Genomic DNA, 18,944 nt, shown 5'->3' with positions numbered 1-18,944 from the left:
TGTGGCCCTTTCTAAGGCAGGGCTCTTGCACCCTGCAGATGTCAGTCTTCATATCTCCCTGTGCTTGTGGGCTGGTGTGGTTATCCATTGGGTGCCAGGATTCCTTCTGATAGCCTTATGGAATTAAATAAGGATAACCTCAAAGAATTTGTACACGTGGAATCTTTACCAACCCAGGACTTTTAGAGCCCCACAGTGGCATCCAGCTCACTCCTCAGTGGGAGGCTGAAGGTTTTGAGAAATCTTTAGCTGGTTAACACCATGATGGAAAGGCTTGCTGTAGGTCACACCCTTAGGAACTGGGTGTTTGAGGCCACCATGGCTCACATGACATAACCTGCTTGGCATGTATCACAGCCTGCATGCTTTGTCAGGTTGAGTGGAGTGGGGCTGGGGGCCCTGTGGAGTACAGAGAGCTGACAGTACTGCCAGCAGCTCACCTGAGAAGAAAGTATGTTACATAGGACTGTTTCTTCTTCCATAGCTCCTGGATGCACTTGTAAAAGCCCATCCTGCTTACCCATTGGCTATAGCCTCCTTTCTCCTTTTCTTGTCTGGAAAGCTCTTTATCTGTCCTTCAGTTCTAAGTGATAGCTTTGCTAGGTAGAGAAATCTTAGTTGTAGGTCCTTGCTTTCATCATTTTGAATATTTTGTGCCAATCCCATCTGGCCTGCAAAGTTTCTGTTGAGAAATCAGCTGAAAGCCTTATGGGAGCTCCCTTGTAGGTAACTAACTGCTTTTCTCTTACTGCTTTTAAGATTCTCTCTTTGCTAAGCCAGTGTGGATTAGTGGTTGAGCATTGACCTATGAACCAGGAGGTCATGGTTCAATTCCCAGTCAAGACACATGCCTGGAACTCAGGCTCCATCCCCAGGAGGGGGCATGCAAGAGGCAGCTGATTAATGGTTCTCTCTCATCATTGATGTTTCTATCTCTGTTCCTCTCCCTTCCTCTCTCTGAAATTAATAAAAACATATTTTTTTAAAAAGATTCTCTCTTTGTCTTTAACCTTTTGCATTTTAATTATGATGTGTCTTGGTGTAGGCCTCTTTGGGTTCATCTTGTTTGGGACTTTCTGTGCTTCCTGGATTTTTATGTCTATTTCCTTCATCAGGTTAGAGAAGTTTTTTGTTACTATTTTTTCAAAGAGGTTTTCAATTCCTTGCTCTCTCTCTTCTTCTGGCACCCCCATGATGCAAATGTTGGTATGCTTGAAGTTTTCCCAGAAACTGCTTACACTATCCTCATTTTTAAAAAAAAATATTTTTTATTGATTTCAGAGAGGAAGGGAGAGAGATAAAACATCAATGATGGGAGAGAATAATCAATCGGCTGCCTCTTGCACACCCCCAACTGGGGATTGAGCCCACAACCCAGGCATGTGCCCTTGACTGGAACTGAACCCAGAACCCTTCAGTCTGTAGGCCAATGCTCTATCCACTGAGCCAAACCAGCTAGGGCAATCCTAATTTTTGACATCAAAATTACAACTAAACTACAGAACAACCATCATTCAGAGCCACCTAAAATCTGGCTGAATGGAAGTCCTATGATTCTTGAATTAAAAAAGAAGCCACATAGAGACTGGTAGGAGGGGCTGAGATGCTGAACAGACTGGTCCTACACTCATATGTGGCAGATAAAAATTGGAACAGATATCTTGGCTGCAGAGGCCCCCATGAAGAGGAAGGGGTCCCAGGCCCCCCAGTCCAGGGTTGTAGTACCAGGAAGAGAAGTTCCCATAACTTCTGGCTGTAAAAATCAGCAGGTATTGTGACTGAGGAAGAAAGAGGGTGGCTGGAATCCCAGGCAGTTCTGTTTAATGGGCCTATGCATGGACTTACTCGGATTCACTCCTTTAGAGCTCCAGCACTGGAGCAGCAGCTTGAAATGCACCAGAGACTTACAGGGAGGAACTGAATTGTCAGGCACCAGGGTGAGAGTTGGTGATGAGTGTGTGTGTCAGCTTTCTTCCAGACAGAAATGCTGGCAGAAGACATTATCCCTTTGATAAGCCCCCACTACCACCACCACTACCCCGAACTCCCCCAGCACAGAGCTGGCAGGTGGATGCCATATCAGAGACTCCATCAATCTGGCTCACATTTTTTGCCCATCCCCTGGTGATTCCTTGAGGCCCCACTCTACCCAACTTTCAACCCCACTCAAGCTGTTTCCAGTGGCTTTTCCATGTGAATGGCCTGTCTTGGCTCATGCTTCATATCTTCCTAAAAATCTACCAAACAAGTAGCATCTGGCTTCAGTGTGTCCCATACCTCTCGCTAAGTGGCCCTAGGCCTGGTTCTAGCAATAGCCGGCCTTGGTTCACAGCTTGGCCTCAGCTGGGCACCTCCAAGCTCAGCAGCTATCTGCAGTTCACTTTGTAGCTCATGCCAGGTGGCTCCGGGCAGAACACAGGTGGAGGCCCCAGAGCCAGAGTACCCAGTGGACAGCTTGAGACCACATTGAAGCACCACCTCCCAACTATCTCCACAAACAACACACTCAAGGGGTGGACTCAGTGGGCACAAAGCCCTGATGAAGTAAGTCCTGCTCCTTTGAGTGGGCCCCTGCACAGCTGATCCTCCACAGTGGTCAGAGGTCATTGGTCAGTGGTCACAGCCAGTCCTTGTTTGATTGACCTGGGGGTAAATCCCTCCAATTGATGAGCCAACAACAATCAAGGCTCAACTATAAGAGGAGGTGTACACAACCCACATGGGGGGGAGCACCTCAAGTGCCCAGCTTGGTTGGTCAGAGAGGCTGTGCCACTGCATTCTACAGAACACCTACTACATCAGGCTACTCTACCAAGCCTGGGAGATGGAACAGCTCAATCTAATAGAAACAAACATGGGGAGGCTGCCAAAATGAGGAGACAAAGAAACATGTCCCAAATAAAAGAACAGAACAAAACTTCATAAACATAACTAAACAAAATGGAGACAAGCAATCTACTAGATGCAGAGTTCAAAACACTGGTTATAAGAATGCTCAATTAACTTAGTGAGAACTTCAAAAGCATAAAAAAGGACAAATCAGAAATGAAGGATACACTAACTGAAATGAAGGACAATTTACAGAGAATCAACAATCCAAAAAAATGAGGATAGTGTACGAAGCCTCTGGGACAACTTCAAGCATTCCAACATTCACACCATCGGGGTATCAGAAGGAGAAGAGAGAGAGCAAGAAATTGAAAACCTTTTTGAAAAAATAATGACAGAAAACTTCCCTAACCTGGTGAAGGAAATAGAATAAGATGAAGCCAAAGATGTCCACACCAAGATGCATCATAATTAAAATGCAAAAGGTTAAAGACAAAGAGAGAATTTTAAAAGCAGCAAGAGAAAAGCAGTTAGTTACCTACAAGGGAGCTTCCATAAGACTGTCAGTTGATTTCTTAACAGAAACTTTGCAGGCCAGAAGATTTTGGCAAGAAATATTCAAAGTGATGAAAAGCAAGGACCTACACCAAAATTACTCTACCTAGCAAAGCTATCAGTTAGAATTGAAGGACAGATAAGGAGCTTCCCAGACAAGTAAAAGCTAAAGGAGTTCATTACTACCAAATCAGTATTACAAGAAATGTTAAAGGGTCTTCTTGAAGAAGGAAGAGGAAGAGGAGAAGGAGGAGGAGGAGGAGAAGGAGAAAAAGAAGAAGGAGAAATAAAAAGAAGCAATAAAATGGCAATAAATACATATCTATCAATTGAATCTAAAAAACACACCACCAACAACAAAATAAAAGAACAAGCAGAACAAAAACAGACTCAATAGATACAGAGAACATTTTGATGACTGCCAAGTGGGAGTGGGGTTGGGGGATGGGTGAAAAGGGTGAAGGGATTAATAAGTACAAATTGGTAGTTACAGAATAGTCATGGGGATGTAAAGTGCAGCATAGGGAATATAGTCAATAATATTCTATTAACTATGTATGGTGTCAGATGGGCGCAAGATATATCAGGATGATCACTTAGTAAGTTATGTAATGCCAACGTAAGAAGTGTCCAAACCTGTAAGAATTTTTATGAGTTTATTTGAGCCAAACTGACAACTGCTGGGAAGCAAAATCTCAATGGATTGAGAAAAGCTCCAGAGAATGGCAGTTTTGCATCCTATTGTATACATTACAATCAAAAGAGAAGGCATAAGGAGAGATTTATAAAATTCATTGGTGATAGATTAGGGAGGTGGGGGAAAGCAAAGTGGGGAAATCTATGGGATTGGATAAAAAAGTTAAATGAAGAGACACATTCTTCTTTTACATTGGTAGGTAGAGGAAAGTTAATAATTAACATTTATAGCACATAGAGTGATATGTGGGGAACAAGATAACAATGAGGGAATAAGATACCCTGACCTTGGGCTCTGGTGGGAGATTGTGCCTTGAGGAGTCTGGAAAAAAGGGATTACTCAGACATTCCAAAGGTATCTTTGATACAAAAAAAGACAATAGACAGGCTCATTTAAGGTAAAGAACGCCTTTTTGTCAAGGAATATACAGGCCTAGGACTTGACAACCCTCCACAGCTCGCTTTCAGTTAAGAAGTTTTAATTTCAGACCATAGAGCCAGTAGAGGATAATGGTGAAGATATAGATGACCTGGTTTTAAGTCCAGGCTCCCTTACCTTGTGCAAGAGAGTTAACCTCTCTGTGAGTCAGTTGCCTTCATTGGTGAAATGGAAATGATAATAAGAATGCTTGTCCAAGGGTTTTTGTGAGGATTTAATGAATTGGTGCAGGCAAAATATTTAAAGATTAACACATTGGTATATCTGAAAATGAACATGTTATATGCTTACTTTGAAAGCCTTATAAACCACACTGACGAGAATGGTGTTGCAACTTTATTCTGAAGGCAGTTGCGTCTTATAGTCAGATTTAGGTTATATAAGATCTTAAAAGGGTCACCCAGGTTGTAGTGAAGAGATTGAGCTGGAGGGGAAGAGACTTGAGGCAAGGGGTCCAGTGAGAAGGCTGTTGAGAAAACTGAGAAACACAGAAGGTTCTAGGCAGGAAGGAGGCTGTAGAGCAGGGGTCCTCAAACTTTTTAAACAGGGGGCCAGTTCACTGTCCCTCAGACCGTTGGAGGGCCAGACTATAGTTTTTAAAAAAAAACTATGAACAAATTCCTATGCGCACTGCGGGTCCGGGATGAGTCGGCTGCTAAGCAGGACAGGCAGCGGCACCCAGCGGGCCGGATAAATGTCCTCGGCGGGCCGCATGTGGCCCACGGGCCATAGTTTGAGGACGCCTGCGTAGAGTCAGAGGTGGGAGATATGAAGGAGGCAAGAACACCTATTGGTAGTATGTATTGCTAAGGGAGTGGTCACTGGGGTCCTATTGCCTCCATGGGGGGATGACTCAGCCGAGGACACTAAGGGAAGACAACTTTGCCTTCCTGAGTGCCTGCTGTGCTCTAGGGCCTTGTCATGTCATACTTGTCCCTGACAGGAGTCCTGAGGGGCTAGTGTCAGGCTTTCCATCATTCCCTGAAGGACCCAGCTCAGAACAGCTGGGGGGCCTGTCTGTGGTCATCCTACATGACTGACTAATGATTGACTTCTAGTCCTTTCCTCTCCAAGGACACCTAGGCCATGGCAGGGGAAGGGGCCCACCCTGGCTTATCCAGTTGACTCATGGTATGGTCAAGGCTGGGTCCCAACTTTCCTGCCAGTCATGCTAGACTCTTGTCCTTTCCCAAGGTCAGATCAGCAGGGATGGGAGGACTAAATAAGAAGAAAATGTGGGATGCTGGATTGCTGACCTGAAGGCAAACCACACAGAGCTGAACCTCATTTTCATAACCCATGAGTCTCAAGATATGCATATAATGTCACTCCCACTCCAATTGTGCCCCTTCTGAATAGCAACACTAAGGGTCAGGCTCTCCTCTGTGCCAAGCCCTGGGCTGGGCATTGAGGAAGCATAGACAGAAGGGAATATCTGTTTCCTGTAGGTCTTTCATGCCAACCTGGAGACAGACCAATAAATGCTTTTAATGCTAAGGGTGAGCACAGGGATAGATATGTACTGAGCACATGTGCATGTGTACAATGGAGTGTATGTGGTGTGATGTTGAGTGTGTGGGAGTGGGTCTGAATGGATCAGTCTTTGATATCTGTCCTTCCCACCTCATTTCCACAGGAGCCAGGCCTGGACCCCAAGCCCATCCTGGAGCTGCCCCTGGTGGAGCTGGCTCAGAAGTTGCAGGCGGACGAGCTGAGTCTGGAGAGTGTCCTCTGTAGCTACTTAGAGGAGGTAGGGTTAGGGGTCAGGGTCAGGACTTAAACCTGTCTCTGGGCTGGAGTGGGGAATGTCACCTGTCATTGTTCTACTTAGAGGATTTGGAGGGCAGATGTAACTTTGGTGCTGCAGGTAGCTTGGGAGTGTGCTCATACTACGATCATCTGTCACTTTCATGCTACTGAGTCAGGATGGGGGGAGGGGCTGTGGTGACTGAATGTCCTGTCCCTGGCCTCACTGTGAGCCCTTACCTGGTTTCCCTCGATGTTGCTCAGGCACTAAAGGTGCACCAGGAGGTGAACTGCCTGACAGATTTCCTGGGAGAATGTGAGGAACAACTGCAGGCATTGAAGAAGCTCAAGAAGAGTGAGAGAGGCCTTCTCTATGGGGTCCCCCTGAGTCTCAAGGACCCCTATGACTGCATGGTGAGTCTTGGGGTATATATGCTCAGGTATATGTATGTGTGAGTGCACACATGCCCTGAGCCTGTGAATATCTGAGTGTGTGACACGGGCAAGTTACTTATCCAGGATGCACAGCTAGAAAGTGGCCAGTGGGGACTGAACCCAGCAGCTCGGTTCAAACCCAAGCCCAAACTCTTAACCACCATGTTCTTCTGCCACCTGTGAATCCACCTAAGGTGCAGCACTGTCTCAGAGGGTATGAGAATGGATGTGGGTGGGGGTCAAGTGGGGAAGAGAGTCTGTTCACTGTGTGATTCTACCCTGACCCCCCAAGAACTGGAGTTAATGTCACTTCCCTGCAGGACCATGACTCTACATGTGGCCTGGCACAGTTCCTGGAGAAGCCAGCAGCCAAGGATGGGGTCCTTGTGAAAGTGCTAAAGGCCCAGGGGGCTATTCCCTTCGTTAAGACCAACATTCCCCAGACACTGCTCAGGTATCTGAAGTGGGCAGGCTGGGGCTGGGGCCAGGGCCAGAGCTGGGAGGCTGGGGCTCGGGAGGGAACTGGGGCTTGGGCTGGGAAGGGGCTGGGGCCAGGCCCAGGACTGAAACAGCACCTTAAAGTCCTGATTTAGAGCAGAGGATGAAGTGGGAATCAGTCATGCAGACCTCAAGAGCAAAGGTTCTTGGGCAAGTCTTTGTGCCCTCTGAGCCTCAGTTTCCTCCTTATGTGCGGGTTCAATGGTCTCTAAAGGCTCCTGGGCTTGGAGGTTCTGAAAAGTTAAGTCTCTATTTCTCTTCCAACTTCTGTCTTTAATTGTTCTTCTCATCTTGTATTCTCTCCTCCCCATTCATCCTTTAGTGTATCCAGTAAAAAAAAAAAACACACACACACACACACACACATTGATTTTAGAGAGAGAGGGAGAGAAACATTGATGTGAGAGAGAAGCATAGATCAGTTGCCTCCTGCATACACTCTTAACATACCCTGATGGAGGATTGAACTTGCAACTTGACCAGGAATCAAACGTGCAACCTCTTGGTGCATGGGACAACACTCAACCAACTGAGCCACACTGGCTGGGTCTAGCATGTCCATTTTTTTGACATGGAGCTGTGGGCTCCTTGCTCCTTATTTTAGGAGGTGTGATTGGTGTCTGCTATGGGTCTTTCCTGCAGCAGCAGCTTCTCACCTCAGCCCCTGGGAGGAGCTCATGAGTTGAAGCAGCCCTGTGGTCAGCCTCTATGTGGGGAAGGGGCAACATTTCCCAGTTAAACCTTCACCTCCCAACCCCTTTTCTTCTGCATCCCTCAGCTTTGAATGCAGCAACCCCATCTATGGACAGACCCGGAACCCTTTTAACTTAAAGAAGACCCCTGGAGGGTCCTCAGGGGGTGAAGGAGCTCTGCTGAGTAAAGGGGGTTCCATCCTGGGCATGGGTACCGACACAGGGGGCAGCATCCGCATACCAGCCGGCTTTTGTGGTGTCTATGGCCTCCGGACCTCAAGAAACCGCCTCAGGTACTCAGTGGTGGTGCTGGGTGGGGGTGGGAAGAGTAAGCTCAGCCCAGCCTAGAGGAATTAGGGGCCTGGGGAACAGAGGGGCTTGCTCCACACATTAACGCTCATTCACTCAGCTTAGTACTAGGGGAAAGTTACATCTTCTGTTCAGCTTAGTACTAGGGGAAAGTGATGAAGGTAGGAGGGCTTCAAATAACGCCTGCCTCAGCCACAGCTAAACATACCATGTTTGTTACAGGTGGCAGTGGAATAGACCTTCCACTCATTCATTAACTCACTAGTTCATTAACTGAGTCATCTTACATTTATCCATTTACCTACACTTTCTCTTATTCATTCATCAATCCATCCATTTTTCCATTTATCCACCCATGTAGCCACCATCCCAGTCTCTATCCATCAATTTCACCATTCATCTACCATTTAAGTTATTTAACAAATATTGAATATTTGCTCCGTGCCAGATACTGTATGCTAGGTACTTGGGATACATCAATGACTAAAAGAGTCAAATAACCAAGCCCTTGAAAAACTTATACATTCTTCCTTCCATTTGTTTATTCATTCATCTTTTCCATCCATCACACTCATCTACCCATTCATCAATCCATATTTGCCTTCATTTGCATCTATCCATCCATCCACTCATCTTTCAACTCCACTCTGAGTACCTACTTTATGGTGACCCCTGTGCTGGGGACACAGAGCACTCTCAGACCTAACCTCTGCCAATGTTAGACATCCAAATGGCTTAGTCAGAAAGTGATTGGGGCTCTAAGAGAGGGTCAAAACTTGTGGGAACTCACAGGATGAAGCTAACATTTTTTTTCACCAGAGATTTATTACTAGTAAAAGCCAAGACTTTGAATTTTCAGAGGCAGGGCAAGGAAAGGGAAGGCATCCTGAAGGAGGCAGCATTTGAGTTTTGTTTTGAAGGATGGACATGCAGAGATGGTATGGAGTCCAGAAGGCTGTATCTGTAAGCAATTAACTGCTTGGAGCAATATGTGTTCATGGAAGAGCTAGAAGAGGAAGTTATGGAAGTTGATACTTTAAAGCCTTGAAGGGCAGTCAAAGAGATCAGACTTTATGTTATGGGTAATAGTGAGTTATGAGAGAGTTGAAGCAGCTCTTATACCTGTGTGCTGAGCCCTTGGGGAATGCATTGGCTGGGTGCTCAAGTCTCCTTGGCACCCAGGCCCTTCCCTTCAGGTGCTGAGCTGGGCTCTGTGTGGGTGGGGATTTGCAGCTACACAGGAATTGCCTCTGCTGTGAAGGGCAAGAAATCAGGTAAGCTCCCATCTGTGCCTATTCAAAAACAAACCTGCCAGCCTTTCTCCAAAGGACATTTCACTCAGCCCTGATCTCAGACAGATCAGCCCCACTGGTGATAAAGACATCTGGAAGAAGGGACTTCATGGCTTCTGCCTGGCCTCCTCTAGTCCAGTGATTCTGCCCCACTGAGAAGTGCTTTCTGTTATCTAGCTTTAATCTTTCCTGTTGGTTTCTTGATACACTGTCCCAGATGAGATTCTCCCTCCAGGCACCAGAGCTGCTTTGGCAGGTTTATCAACTCCACCTGTCCTCAGTCTTTGACCCAGAATGGCCCCATGAACTCTTCCTTTGGCCCTGATCATGGCCCTGGGCCCCACCCTCTGAGGCCAGGCAGTGGGAGGTCCCCAGAGCAGAAAGGATGCCTCCTTCCCCTCTGCTGTGCAGTGGCCACCGTGGCTGGCCCCATGGCCCGGGATGTGGACAGCCTGGCGTTGTGCCTGCGAGCCCTGCTGGGTGAAGACATGCACCAGCTGGACCCCACTGTGCCTTTCATGCCCTTCAGGGAGGAGGTAAGCCGGGTTGGGGAACAGACCTGGAGGGCTCCTTCCTCTCCCCTCCCCTCATTCCTCATTGACCTGTCTGCCAACCCCTCTGAAGATCTCATTTCCTAGCCCAAGGTATAGCAAGCAAGTTGCCCACATGCTCAGTCATGCTCAACTCCCTACACACATCCTGGTATGATCAATCTATTATCATTATCTGTCATCCATTCTTTGCCTCTGTTGATCTCTCCATCCTTATCCTGTCCTAAAATGTCTTTAGCTTAAAAATACTCGTGTCTATTCAGAATATTATCTGCCCACCCATTCAACTCCAACTATCTATTCATCTACCTACTCCTCTATCTATTCAAATCTCTGCCTACCCACCCATTTACCTTTTCATGCATTCACCCACTCACTCATTCATGAATTGATCTACCTATCCGTTCCATCCACCCAGTCACTCACATTCCCATCCATTTCTTTCTTTCTTTTTTTTTCTAATCCTCACCGGCGGATATTTTTCCATTGATTTTTAGAGAGAGTGGAAGAGAGAGGGAAAGACAGAGAGAAATATTGATGTGAGAGAAACACATTGATTGGTTGCCTCCTGCATGAGCCCAGGCCAGGGCCTGGACCTGGGAGAAGCCTGCAACTGAGGTATGTGCCCTTGACTGGAATTGAACCTGGGACCCTTCGGTCTGCAGGCCAACACTCTATCCATTGAGCCAAACTGGCTAGGGCCCATCCATTTTTTGTTATTCCAGGGGGTTCTCCAGAGGACCTAGAGCCTGAAAAGTGTATAGGAAAGTCTATATATGGGTAAGGCAGCTGTGGCCCAAGGCCCCAGTTTATAAGTCTGGCACCTGGAGAGAGTGAGATCACCTTGTCCCCAGCCCAATCTCCCATCAGAGCCTTACTCATCTCCTCTTGCCCCCAGATATACTCCAGTACCCGGCCCCTTCGAATTGGCTACTATGAATCAGATGGCTTCTCTCAACCATCTCCTAGCATGGCCAGGGCTGTGAGGCTCACCTGCAGACTGCTCCAGGATTCAGGACATGAGGTAGGCTTACTTAGCCCTGGGGAAGGGAGGTGGGGTTTGGGGAGAAGGCTGGACTGGTGAGGAAGCTGAACTGGACCATTCTTGAAGAGAAAGGAAATTATATCTGAGTTTGGGCTGCTGAGATCATTGTGTTTTCCCTAAGCTCCATGGAGAAGATGGATTGGGAGGATGTAGGGATGGGAGGAGGGGGAGGCTCACCTGTGAGAAAGGCATCACAATTCTGTGCCTTCTCCCTTCAGTGGTGGGGACTCAGGGATTCACTCTTAAAATTCCTTCAGCCTCAAATGGCCATAAAGATCTTCCTGACTTCAAAATCTTCCTCCCCCTCCTCCCTTGCCTCTCATGCCCCAGTGGCTTGTCCAGGCCCTGCCTCCCATTTGAGAACTGCTGGTTGGCCACACACGTCCTATGTGATCTTGGACCACTCTCTTAACACCCTGAGCCTCAGTTTTTTACCACATGGGGCAGCTGTGAAGATTAAATGAGCTCACATATGTAAAGCATTTGGTATGAGGCTGGATCACAGTGGAGCAGGCAGGAAATAGGGCCTGGTTGAATTCCCATCACATTCCTATGAGGGAGTGAGCATGGCACCCACCCATAGGCCTACCATGCCCTGCTGAGGAGCTGAGGTAGAAGGAGATGAGGAGTTATGTGATTTTCTCTCCTTAGATCCTGATGGATGTGGAGAGAAAACAGGGTTGGGTGGGAAAAGCTCCAGGCCCTGACTCAACCTCTGTCTCCACAGGTCATTCCCTTCTCCATCCCCCGGATAGAGTATGCCATAGAAGAGCTCTACACAGGGGGGTTGTTTGCCGATGCAGGGGCCACCCTTCTCGAGAAGCTGTACGTTTGTTGGGACTCAGACATGAACAATGGTAGAAATGGGGTGGGGGAGGGGACCTGTGGGCCTGGATTGGTGGGATGCCAATGGCTAATTGTGTGACCTTACGTCATCTATTCAGGCCTCATTTTCAGAATGTACATGTTCTAGGTTGGTGGTGGTGGTAAGAGAAGTGTTTCTTTGGGTCTGACCTCCCTCTGTGGCTTATTTATGGAGGGTGAGTTGCGTGAGTGTGGGAGTCGGTCCATGACTGAAAAGCTGTAACTGACCAGCTATGTGCCTGTGGTTCCTCAGTGAGGGAGACGTTGTGGACCCCTGCATAAAGGCATTAGTGACCGAGCTCCGCCTGCCAGACCTGCTGAAGTGTATCTTGGCCAGGATCCTGAAGTACATAGTGAGTTTGGGCCTAGGATGAGGAGGAATTCAGAGGGGGTGAGGCCCAGAGAGGAAGACGCTCAGAAAGGGGGGAAGTTGACTCAAGGAGTGGGGTAGAGTCAGAGAGGAACATGAGATCCAGAGAATGTTGGTGGCTCAGAGCTGTATTCAAGAGGAAGAGGAGCTAAAAGAAGGGTATAGAACAGAGGATTGTTCTCAGGGAGGGGAGGAAGCTTCAGAGAGGCTCTGATAGGGGGAGGACATCTTAGAGAGAGGAAGGGGTTCCACAGAAAGGGAAGGGGATTTAGAGAGACGTGAGGGCCTAAAAGGGGCTCAGGGCTGTGTGAGGTGGTAGTGGCTTATGAAGGACTTGAGGGCTCCATGTCAGTGTACCGACCAGAGCTGCTCTTCCTGGACCCTCACCCAGGGCAGGTTGGCATTGGCCTGTGGTTTCTGAAGTTGGTGTCCCCCTCTCTCCTTATCTCTAGGAGCCCCGAACTGCCAAGAATTTGGAAATGATTCGTGGAGTGAAGTGAGTAGTTGAGTCTCTTCAGGTTCAGCTCGCCAGGGTTTTGCATGGGGTGGTGATAACTGAGTGAGGGGCATGTGGTTAGAGTTGGTGTTCACTAGGGCAAAGGCAATTTAGACTTTGGAATCTAATTAGGGTTTTAGAGTCATGCCTGACACTGGGTTAAATTTAGACCTTTGAGTGGGTTTGGGATTGGGGTTTGATTTGGAGGTAAGCTCTGAGTTTAGGCTAGAATTGGGTTAGGTTGTGGTAAAAAGTTGGGTCTGAATTGAGGTTAGATTTGGGCTGGGGTTGAAGTTGGTCTGAATTGGAATTGGGGTTAAGATTGAAACTGGGGTGAGGATGTGGGTTAAAGAGAATTCTAATTTGGGCTTGGGTTTGCTGTTGGGCTTGGCCTGGTGGGGCTTGGAGTTTAGTTGCTGGTTGTAATTGGGGTGGAGTAACCTGAGGGCTGACCTGGAGCCTCACAGGTGAAGAAAGAAACTATAGTTTTGGGGGGCACTTGTGAGTCCTTGTGGCTAGTGGTGGTAGTGGGGTATTAACCAGAGGATGTGTACTCTTGGGAACATTGGACAGGCAAGGTGTCTTGGTGAGGGGACAAGACACAGGGATATTCCCAGCCCATCAGCTGATGTGCAGCCTGCACTGAGGCTAGGCCCTGCCACTTGGGCATCATGCCCCATTTGTACAAGAGAAGATCCTCCCAATCTGACCTTTGGACTTCCCAGTGTCTTCCTCATTCCTCCAGGACACCCAAGAAACTGTGGGAGCAGCACACAGCAGTGCAGGTGATGTGTGCCTGGCAAGACCTTGAGGGACTGCTGGATCAGGGGCAGCAGAAGCCTGGTGGTGACAGGAGTGGCCAGACAGGGGACAGAGCTCTGTCCTGGCCTGCAGGGGAGGCCTGGTTGGACCTGGATGGGAAGGCTTAGTGACCTATGAGGTTAATCTAGTCCATCTCTCTGGGGCCTGGATTATATGTTGTCCCCAAATCACTGTAGTCTGAGACTCCCCTTCCTATCCCTTTACCTTAGCCCCTGGTAAGACCCTGACCATTCCTAGATATCTCAGTCTGCATCTCATAGCTTGGGAATTCTTCCTGGTGCTTAACACAACTCAGCCTGGCAGCACCTGACCTTATCCTGCAAACAGTGACCTCTGCTGGTCTTATCCCTCCTGCCCCTGTTGTTGCTGCAGGAGTATCAGCAAGAGTTCATAGACAAGTGGAGGTCCTTGGACCTGGATGTGCTGCTGGCGCCAGATCTGGACCCTGCCTTCTATATAGGCTATCCTGCCAAAGCATCAGGTGAGAGGTCACTGGGTCCTGGTGGGTTAGGCAGAGAGTCAAGTACTTCTGCGTCCTGCCATCACCTATGTGACCCTGATCTTTATTTTCATTCACCTAAAAACATTTTTTTTCTCTTAAATCGAGATAAAATTCAGGTAGCATAAATTCACCATTTTAGAGTGTGTGATTTAATGGTTTTAGTATAATCAGAATATTATGCAACCACCACTGCTATCTTATTCCACAACATTTTCATCACCTTAAAAAGAAATATCGTACCTGTTAGCAGACACTCTCAATTTCCATTTGCTTTAAAAATGAACTTTTTAAAGTGAATTTCCATTCGCTTTAAAAATGAAAAAAGCACAGATGCTCCTCATCTTAAGATGAGGTTATGTACCAATAAATCCATTGTAAGTTGAAAATATCTAAGTCGAAAATGCACTTAACCTAGTGGACATCAGATTAGTTTAGCTGGTTTCTGCTGAATATGTATAAGTAAAGTAAAAAAAAAAAGTAATCAAACCATCATAAGTTGGGGACCATCTGTATAACCTACATGCAATAAAATTCACAGAGTGCAATTAAATGAATTTTAACAAATGTATATAGTGGCATCACCACCACCATAATAAATATATAGAATATTTCCATCACTGACCAAATTTCTCTCATGTCCCTCTGCAATTTTTCCTAACTTCATGCTCCACAACCACTTAATCTGCTTTCTCTCACTATAGATGTGCCTTTTCTAGGATTTCATACAAACAGAATCATAAAATATGAGGCTTTTGTGTCTGGCTTCTTTCATTGAGCATGTGCATTCACTCTTAGCATACTTTGTGCTGCCCCATTTCTAGAGGTGTCTGCAGCCCAACCCACCTGAAATGCAGGCCTCAGCATAGGGCAGTGTCTGAGGCATCTCTGGGTCTCTTGCCCAGAACAGGTGCAAGTGTCAGAAGTGATGTCAATGCATAATGAAAACCCACTTCAAGCCTGGAGCCCTCTCCCCTTGGTCCCCCACAGTGGCTGCCCAAAGGCACACCCATACAGTGCTCTGCTCTCTGCTGTCCTCTGTAGGCATCACTACCACTTCTGTGATGCTCGGTCCCTGCACACAGGTGGCTGTTGCCATGGAGAAGTCTTTTCAACTCAGGTTTGCACTGCACACGCCAGCCATCTTGAAGCCTAGTGTATTGGAGGGCATGAGCTGAATCTCTGCCACTCACCAGCTTTGCAGCCTGTGAAAAGCCATCTAACCTGTCTGGCACCTGGGTTTCTTCATTTGTACACAGGGAATAGTGATCCCTACTTCACAGGGGTGGAGAGGATTCAGAGAATCAGCAATGTAGAGAGGCCAGCATAGTGCCTGGCACTGAGTAAGGCTTGGACAATGCGGATTCTCCTTCCCCCCACCTTGCAGGAAGAGCAGGGAGTGTTTGTCAGGTGATTCCTGGGGCTATTTCAAGCCCACAGGGAAGCAGTTCTGGGAAGGACCCGAGGGAGTGCTTACTCACATCACATTCTTCCCCACCTGAGTCTTTGGGAGTTGGTGATTTCCTGGGCTAACCTGGATCTTCCTACAGCGAGCAGCTCTTACAACAGCCTGTACAATTTGTTGGACTTCCCTGTTGGCGTGGTGCCCGTCACCAACGTAACACTACAGGATGAGGAGGAACTGGCCTTCTACAAGGGATACTACGGAGATAGTAATGACAGAAACTTCAAGGAGGTCAGTGTCCCCCTCCTTCCCTCTCCCCCGGGAGCACAGACCAGTACTGATTCTTGCCTCAATCCCTGTGGATGGGCGAGGGCAGGGTGGGATGGGTCTGGACATTCCCAGGGTTTACCCTTTATCACTTCTGCTAAAGTGACAAAGTGTCACCTCATCCCTGAGGACACACCATTTAAGCTCCAAGTCATCCTCTGTCCTTGTCGGGGAGAATACTTTATGAAAACAGTGGTCTACTCGACACCTCTGCAAGGAAAGTCCAATCCAGAGGCAGGGAAGGTGGATCAGGGCGAAGGCCCCAGGGTAGGAGCTTACTGTGAAACAACTGGACACTGCCCTTCTCTGGGCCTCAGTTTCTTTGTCAGGAAAAAAAAAAAACGGGAATAAAAAAATCTACTTTGCAGAGTTATGTTAAAGGTTAAATCAAAAAAGACTGAGGCAATTAGTATAAGGTCTTGTATGTAGGAAGTGTTCAATAAATGCTACTATTATTCAGAGGTGACTTACCAAAAGGAAATGTTTCTATGGGCCTATTTAATGCAGGGTCTAAAATAACAACCCTGACTTGGGTGAGAGAGAGAAAGAGAGAGACTGACTTTAAAAAGTATGCATGTGTCTGAGTAAGACATTAAGTAACTTATTTTCTGGAAATTATTTTATTTTTTACTTACTGATTTTAGAAAGAGAGAGGAAGGGGAGAAAGAGAGAACATTGATATGTTATTCCATTTGTACATTCATTGGTTGATTCCTGAATGTGCCCTGACCTGGGATTGAACTCGCAACCTTGGTATATCGGGATGACACTCTAATCAACTGACCTACCTGGCCAGGACTGGAAATTGATTTTAGTGGTAGAGTTACCCAGTGGAACTGCTGAGAAAATAATAATAATTACACTATCTAATGTGTCTTGAGCTCTGACTCTATTCCAGGAGCTGTTTAAAAGTGATATATATAGTGCAGCCGTAGTGGCTCAGTTGGTTGAGCATTGTCCTGTGCACCAAAAGGTGGCCAGTTTGATTCCTGGTCAGGGCACATACCTGGGTTGCAGTACAGGAGGTAACAGAGACAACTGGTTGGTGTTTCTCTCTTACATGGATGTTTCTCTCTCTCTCTCTCTCTCTCTCTCTCTCTCTCTCTCTCTCTCTCTCTCAAATCAATAATATATCCTCAGGTGAGGGTTTAAAAAAAAAAAAAAAGACAGGCATTCACACCAGATGGCTATTGTTGTGTTGGCTCTTGTCATTTTTTAATTTGACAATCTAAGAGAAAAGGGGTCAGTGCCCCTGACTAAATAGTCAGGTGTTGCATGCTTTAAAAATTCTTGCTGCATACTAGTGTGATGGAAAATTGCTGTCATAAAGCAATGAAAACATATTTAAATTCCTACAATTATGTTTGGATTTCATGGCAGGCACTCAGGCTCAGCCCCCACATTCCTGGGCCTGTGTTTGGAGTCAAGGCACCTCTTTTCACTGCAGAAGCGTAACTAGGTTCTGAATCAGGGACTTGCACATTCTTCTTTGCTGTGCTAAGAACATTGGCTGAATACCTGGTTTTACATTTCATTGTTATAGTCAGCTCTTTGCACAAGGAACAAGTTTTACCCTGGAGAGTTGTAGACAAAGAACAATTTTTCCAGGTTTTACCGAGAGCTGAGGAAGCCTGGAACTCTGAGATCCAGGAAATCTCTATCTTAATATGGATTGGAGATGAGATATTTGGATTAATGAGGAAGGGTGGGCAAAGGGCTTGTGAGCAGGAAGCAGGCTCTGATTTACAGACACTCTCTCTGAGCAGGCGGTGGAAGGATCCGTGGGGCTCCCAGTGGCTGTGCAGTGCATCGCTTTGCCATGGGAAGAGGAACTCTGTCTTCGATTCATGAAGGAGGTGGAGAGCTTGATCAAGAACCAGAGGGAACACAAATGACAAGCCATTTCTTCTGGAGACCTTCCTACATCCTTATCCAAGTCTGCTCCCGATGCCCCTTCCTTCTCATGAATACCATATCCACCTCCTATCTCCTCCGGGAAGCCCACCATATTCCTTTTCCTTGTAGTTTTTTCTGTCCTCGTAGGTGCTTCATCCGTGGACTCAGAGCCACTCAAGATGGGGATCAGGGTGAAGGGCTTAATAAACATTTCTTACTGGCCAGCCTTGTGATTTCTGATCTAGGCGGCACTATAGCCTCCTGATGGCCTTCTGCCTCCAGCTGTCCTCCTCCAGCCCAGTCCCCCAGATGCTATCCCAGATTGCAGCAGAGGGGAACGAGCCCCAAACTGAGTGGCTGCAAGTGTGGGTTCCAGTCTTGGCTCTGCCACTGGCTTGCTATGCAATGCTGGGCAAATTACTTCCCCTCTCTGGGTCTGTTTTCTCACCTACAAATTGAGGGAGTTAGATTTGATTACTTGATTATTCTGTGAGCTGTGATTCCCAGGTATTTCCCTGACAAGAACTTGCCATGGCCCCCACTGGGGTCTAGAGAAAGTTTCAGAGAGCAAGACCAAGGAAGGGAAGCCTAGTCAGAGCTGACCCTGGGTTGGGACCCAGGCCTCAGCTCACAGTCTAGTGCTTTGCCCACAAAGTGCTAATTTCTTGGTGTGACACACAGCACCTCCCAAAGTCCTCCAGTGTCCTCTGCCTCATTTCCTCCAACTGGAGCCCTCTTGGCAGCATGATGCACTTCTGCCTCTGTTCAGACTTTTCCTTTTACCTGAACATCATCGCTGTCTTTTCTGTCCTTCAAGCCCTTTGTCAAATGCCAACTCCTCCAGGAAGCCTTCTTTGATCCCTCATGACCTTTCCTTCATCTGATCTCTTGAGATCCTCCTGGATCAAAACTTACCCTTCCTCCTGGCAGGTAGCTCAGTTGGTTAGAGCATTGTCCCAACACACCAAAACTTACCCTTCCCACTCCTTTCGTCACTGGGTCTTATCGGTGTGGGGACAGTGGCAGCTGAAGCACTACCTTGTGTCTGTAGCGTGGAAAGTGCAAGATAGCTTCCTGGACAGGCCTGTTATCGCCTTTGGCCTATCATTTGTCACACAATGCAAAAATCACTTTTGAAGAAACATGCCCATTCTATTTCCAGTTGCTGGTTCTAGATG

The 18,944-nt window shown here is 47.2% G+C and overlaps 1 protein-coding gene and 1 pseudogene across 2 annotated transcripts in view; one reads left to right on the top strand and one right to left on the bottom strand.

Moving 5' to 3' along the window:
* Positions 1-511, bottom strand: part of LOC308242571 (NF-kappa-B inhibitor-like protein 1) — a 5,261-nt pseudogene extending 4,750 nt beyond the window's left edge. The window contains exon 1 of the transcript in view: positions 441-511. The product of the transcript in view is annotated as an NF-kappa-B inhibitor-like protein 1 (transcript). The remainder of the gene's footprint in view (positions 1-440) is intronic.
* LOC308242464 (vitamin D3 hydroxylase-associated protein-like) overlaps positions 1-17,989 on the top strand; it is a gene marked incomplete at its 5' end in the record, with an annotated part of 28,020 nt that extends 10,031 nt beyond the window's left edge. Inside the window, 14 exons of the mRNA XM_080656853.1 lie at positions 6,156-6,269; positions 6,530-6,679; positions 7,021-7,154; positions 7,977-8,183; positions 9,433-9,473; positions 9,903-10,027; positions 10,941-11,066; positions 11,815-11,912; positions 12,205-12,304; positions 12,774-12,817; positions 13,563-13,602; positions 14,012-14,120; positions 15,689-15,834; positions 17,637-17,989. Coding sequence (XP_080512979.1) covers positions 6,156-6,269; positions 6,530-6,679; positions 7,021-7,154; positions 7,977-8,183; positions 9,433-9,473; positions 9,903-10,027; positions 10,941-11,066; positions 11,815-11,912; positions 12,205-12,304; positions 12,774-12,817; positions 13,563-13,602; positions 14,012-14,120; positions 15,689-15,834; positions 17,637-17,765 — 1,563 coding nt within the window. The 3' untranslated portion in view covers positions 17,766-17,989. The remainder of the gene's footprint in view (positions 1-6,155; positions 6,270-6,529; positions 6,680-7,020; positions 7,155-7,976; positions 8,184-9,432; positions 9,474-9,902; positions 10,028-10,940; positions 11,067-11,814; positions 11,913-12,204; positions 12,305-12,773; positions 12,818-13,562; positions 13,603-14,011; positions 14,121-15,688; positions 15,835-17,636) is intronic.
* Between the last annotated feature and the right edge of the window lie 955 nt (positions 17,990-18,944).

Source organism: Plecotus auritus (assembly GCF_963455305.1).
Source record: "Plecotus auritus genome assembly, chromosome: 2".
In the NCBI taxonomy this organism is placed as follows: Eukaryota; Metazoa; Chordata; class Mammalia; order Chiroptera; family Vespertilionidae; genus Plecotus; species Plecotus auritus.
This window is presented reverse-complemented; position numbering and strand designations above follow the sequence as displayed.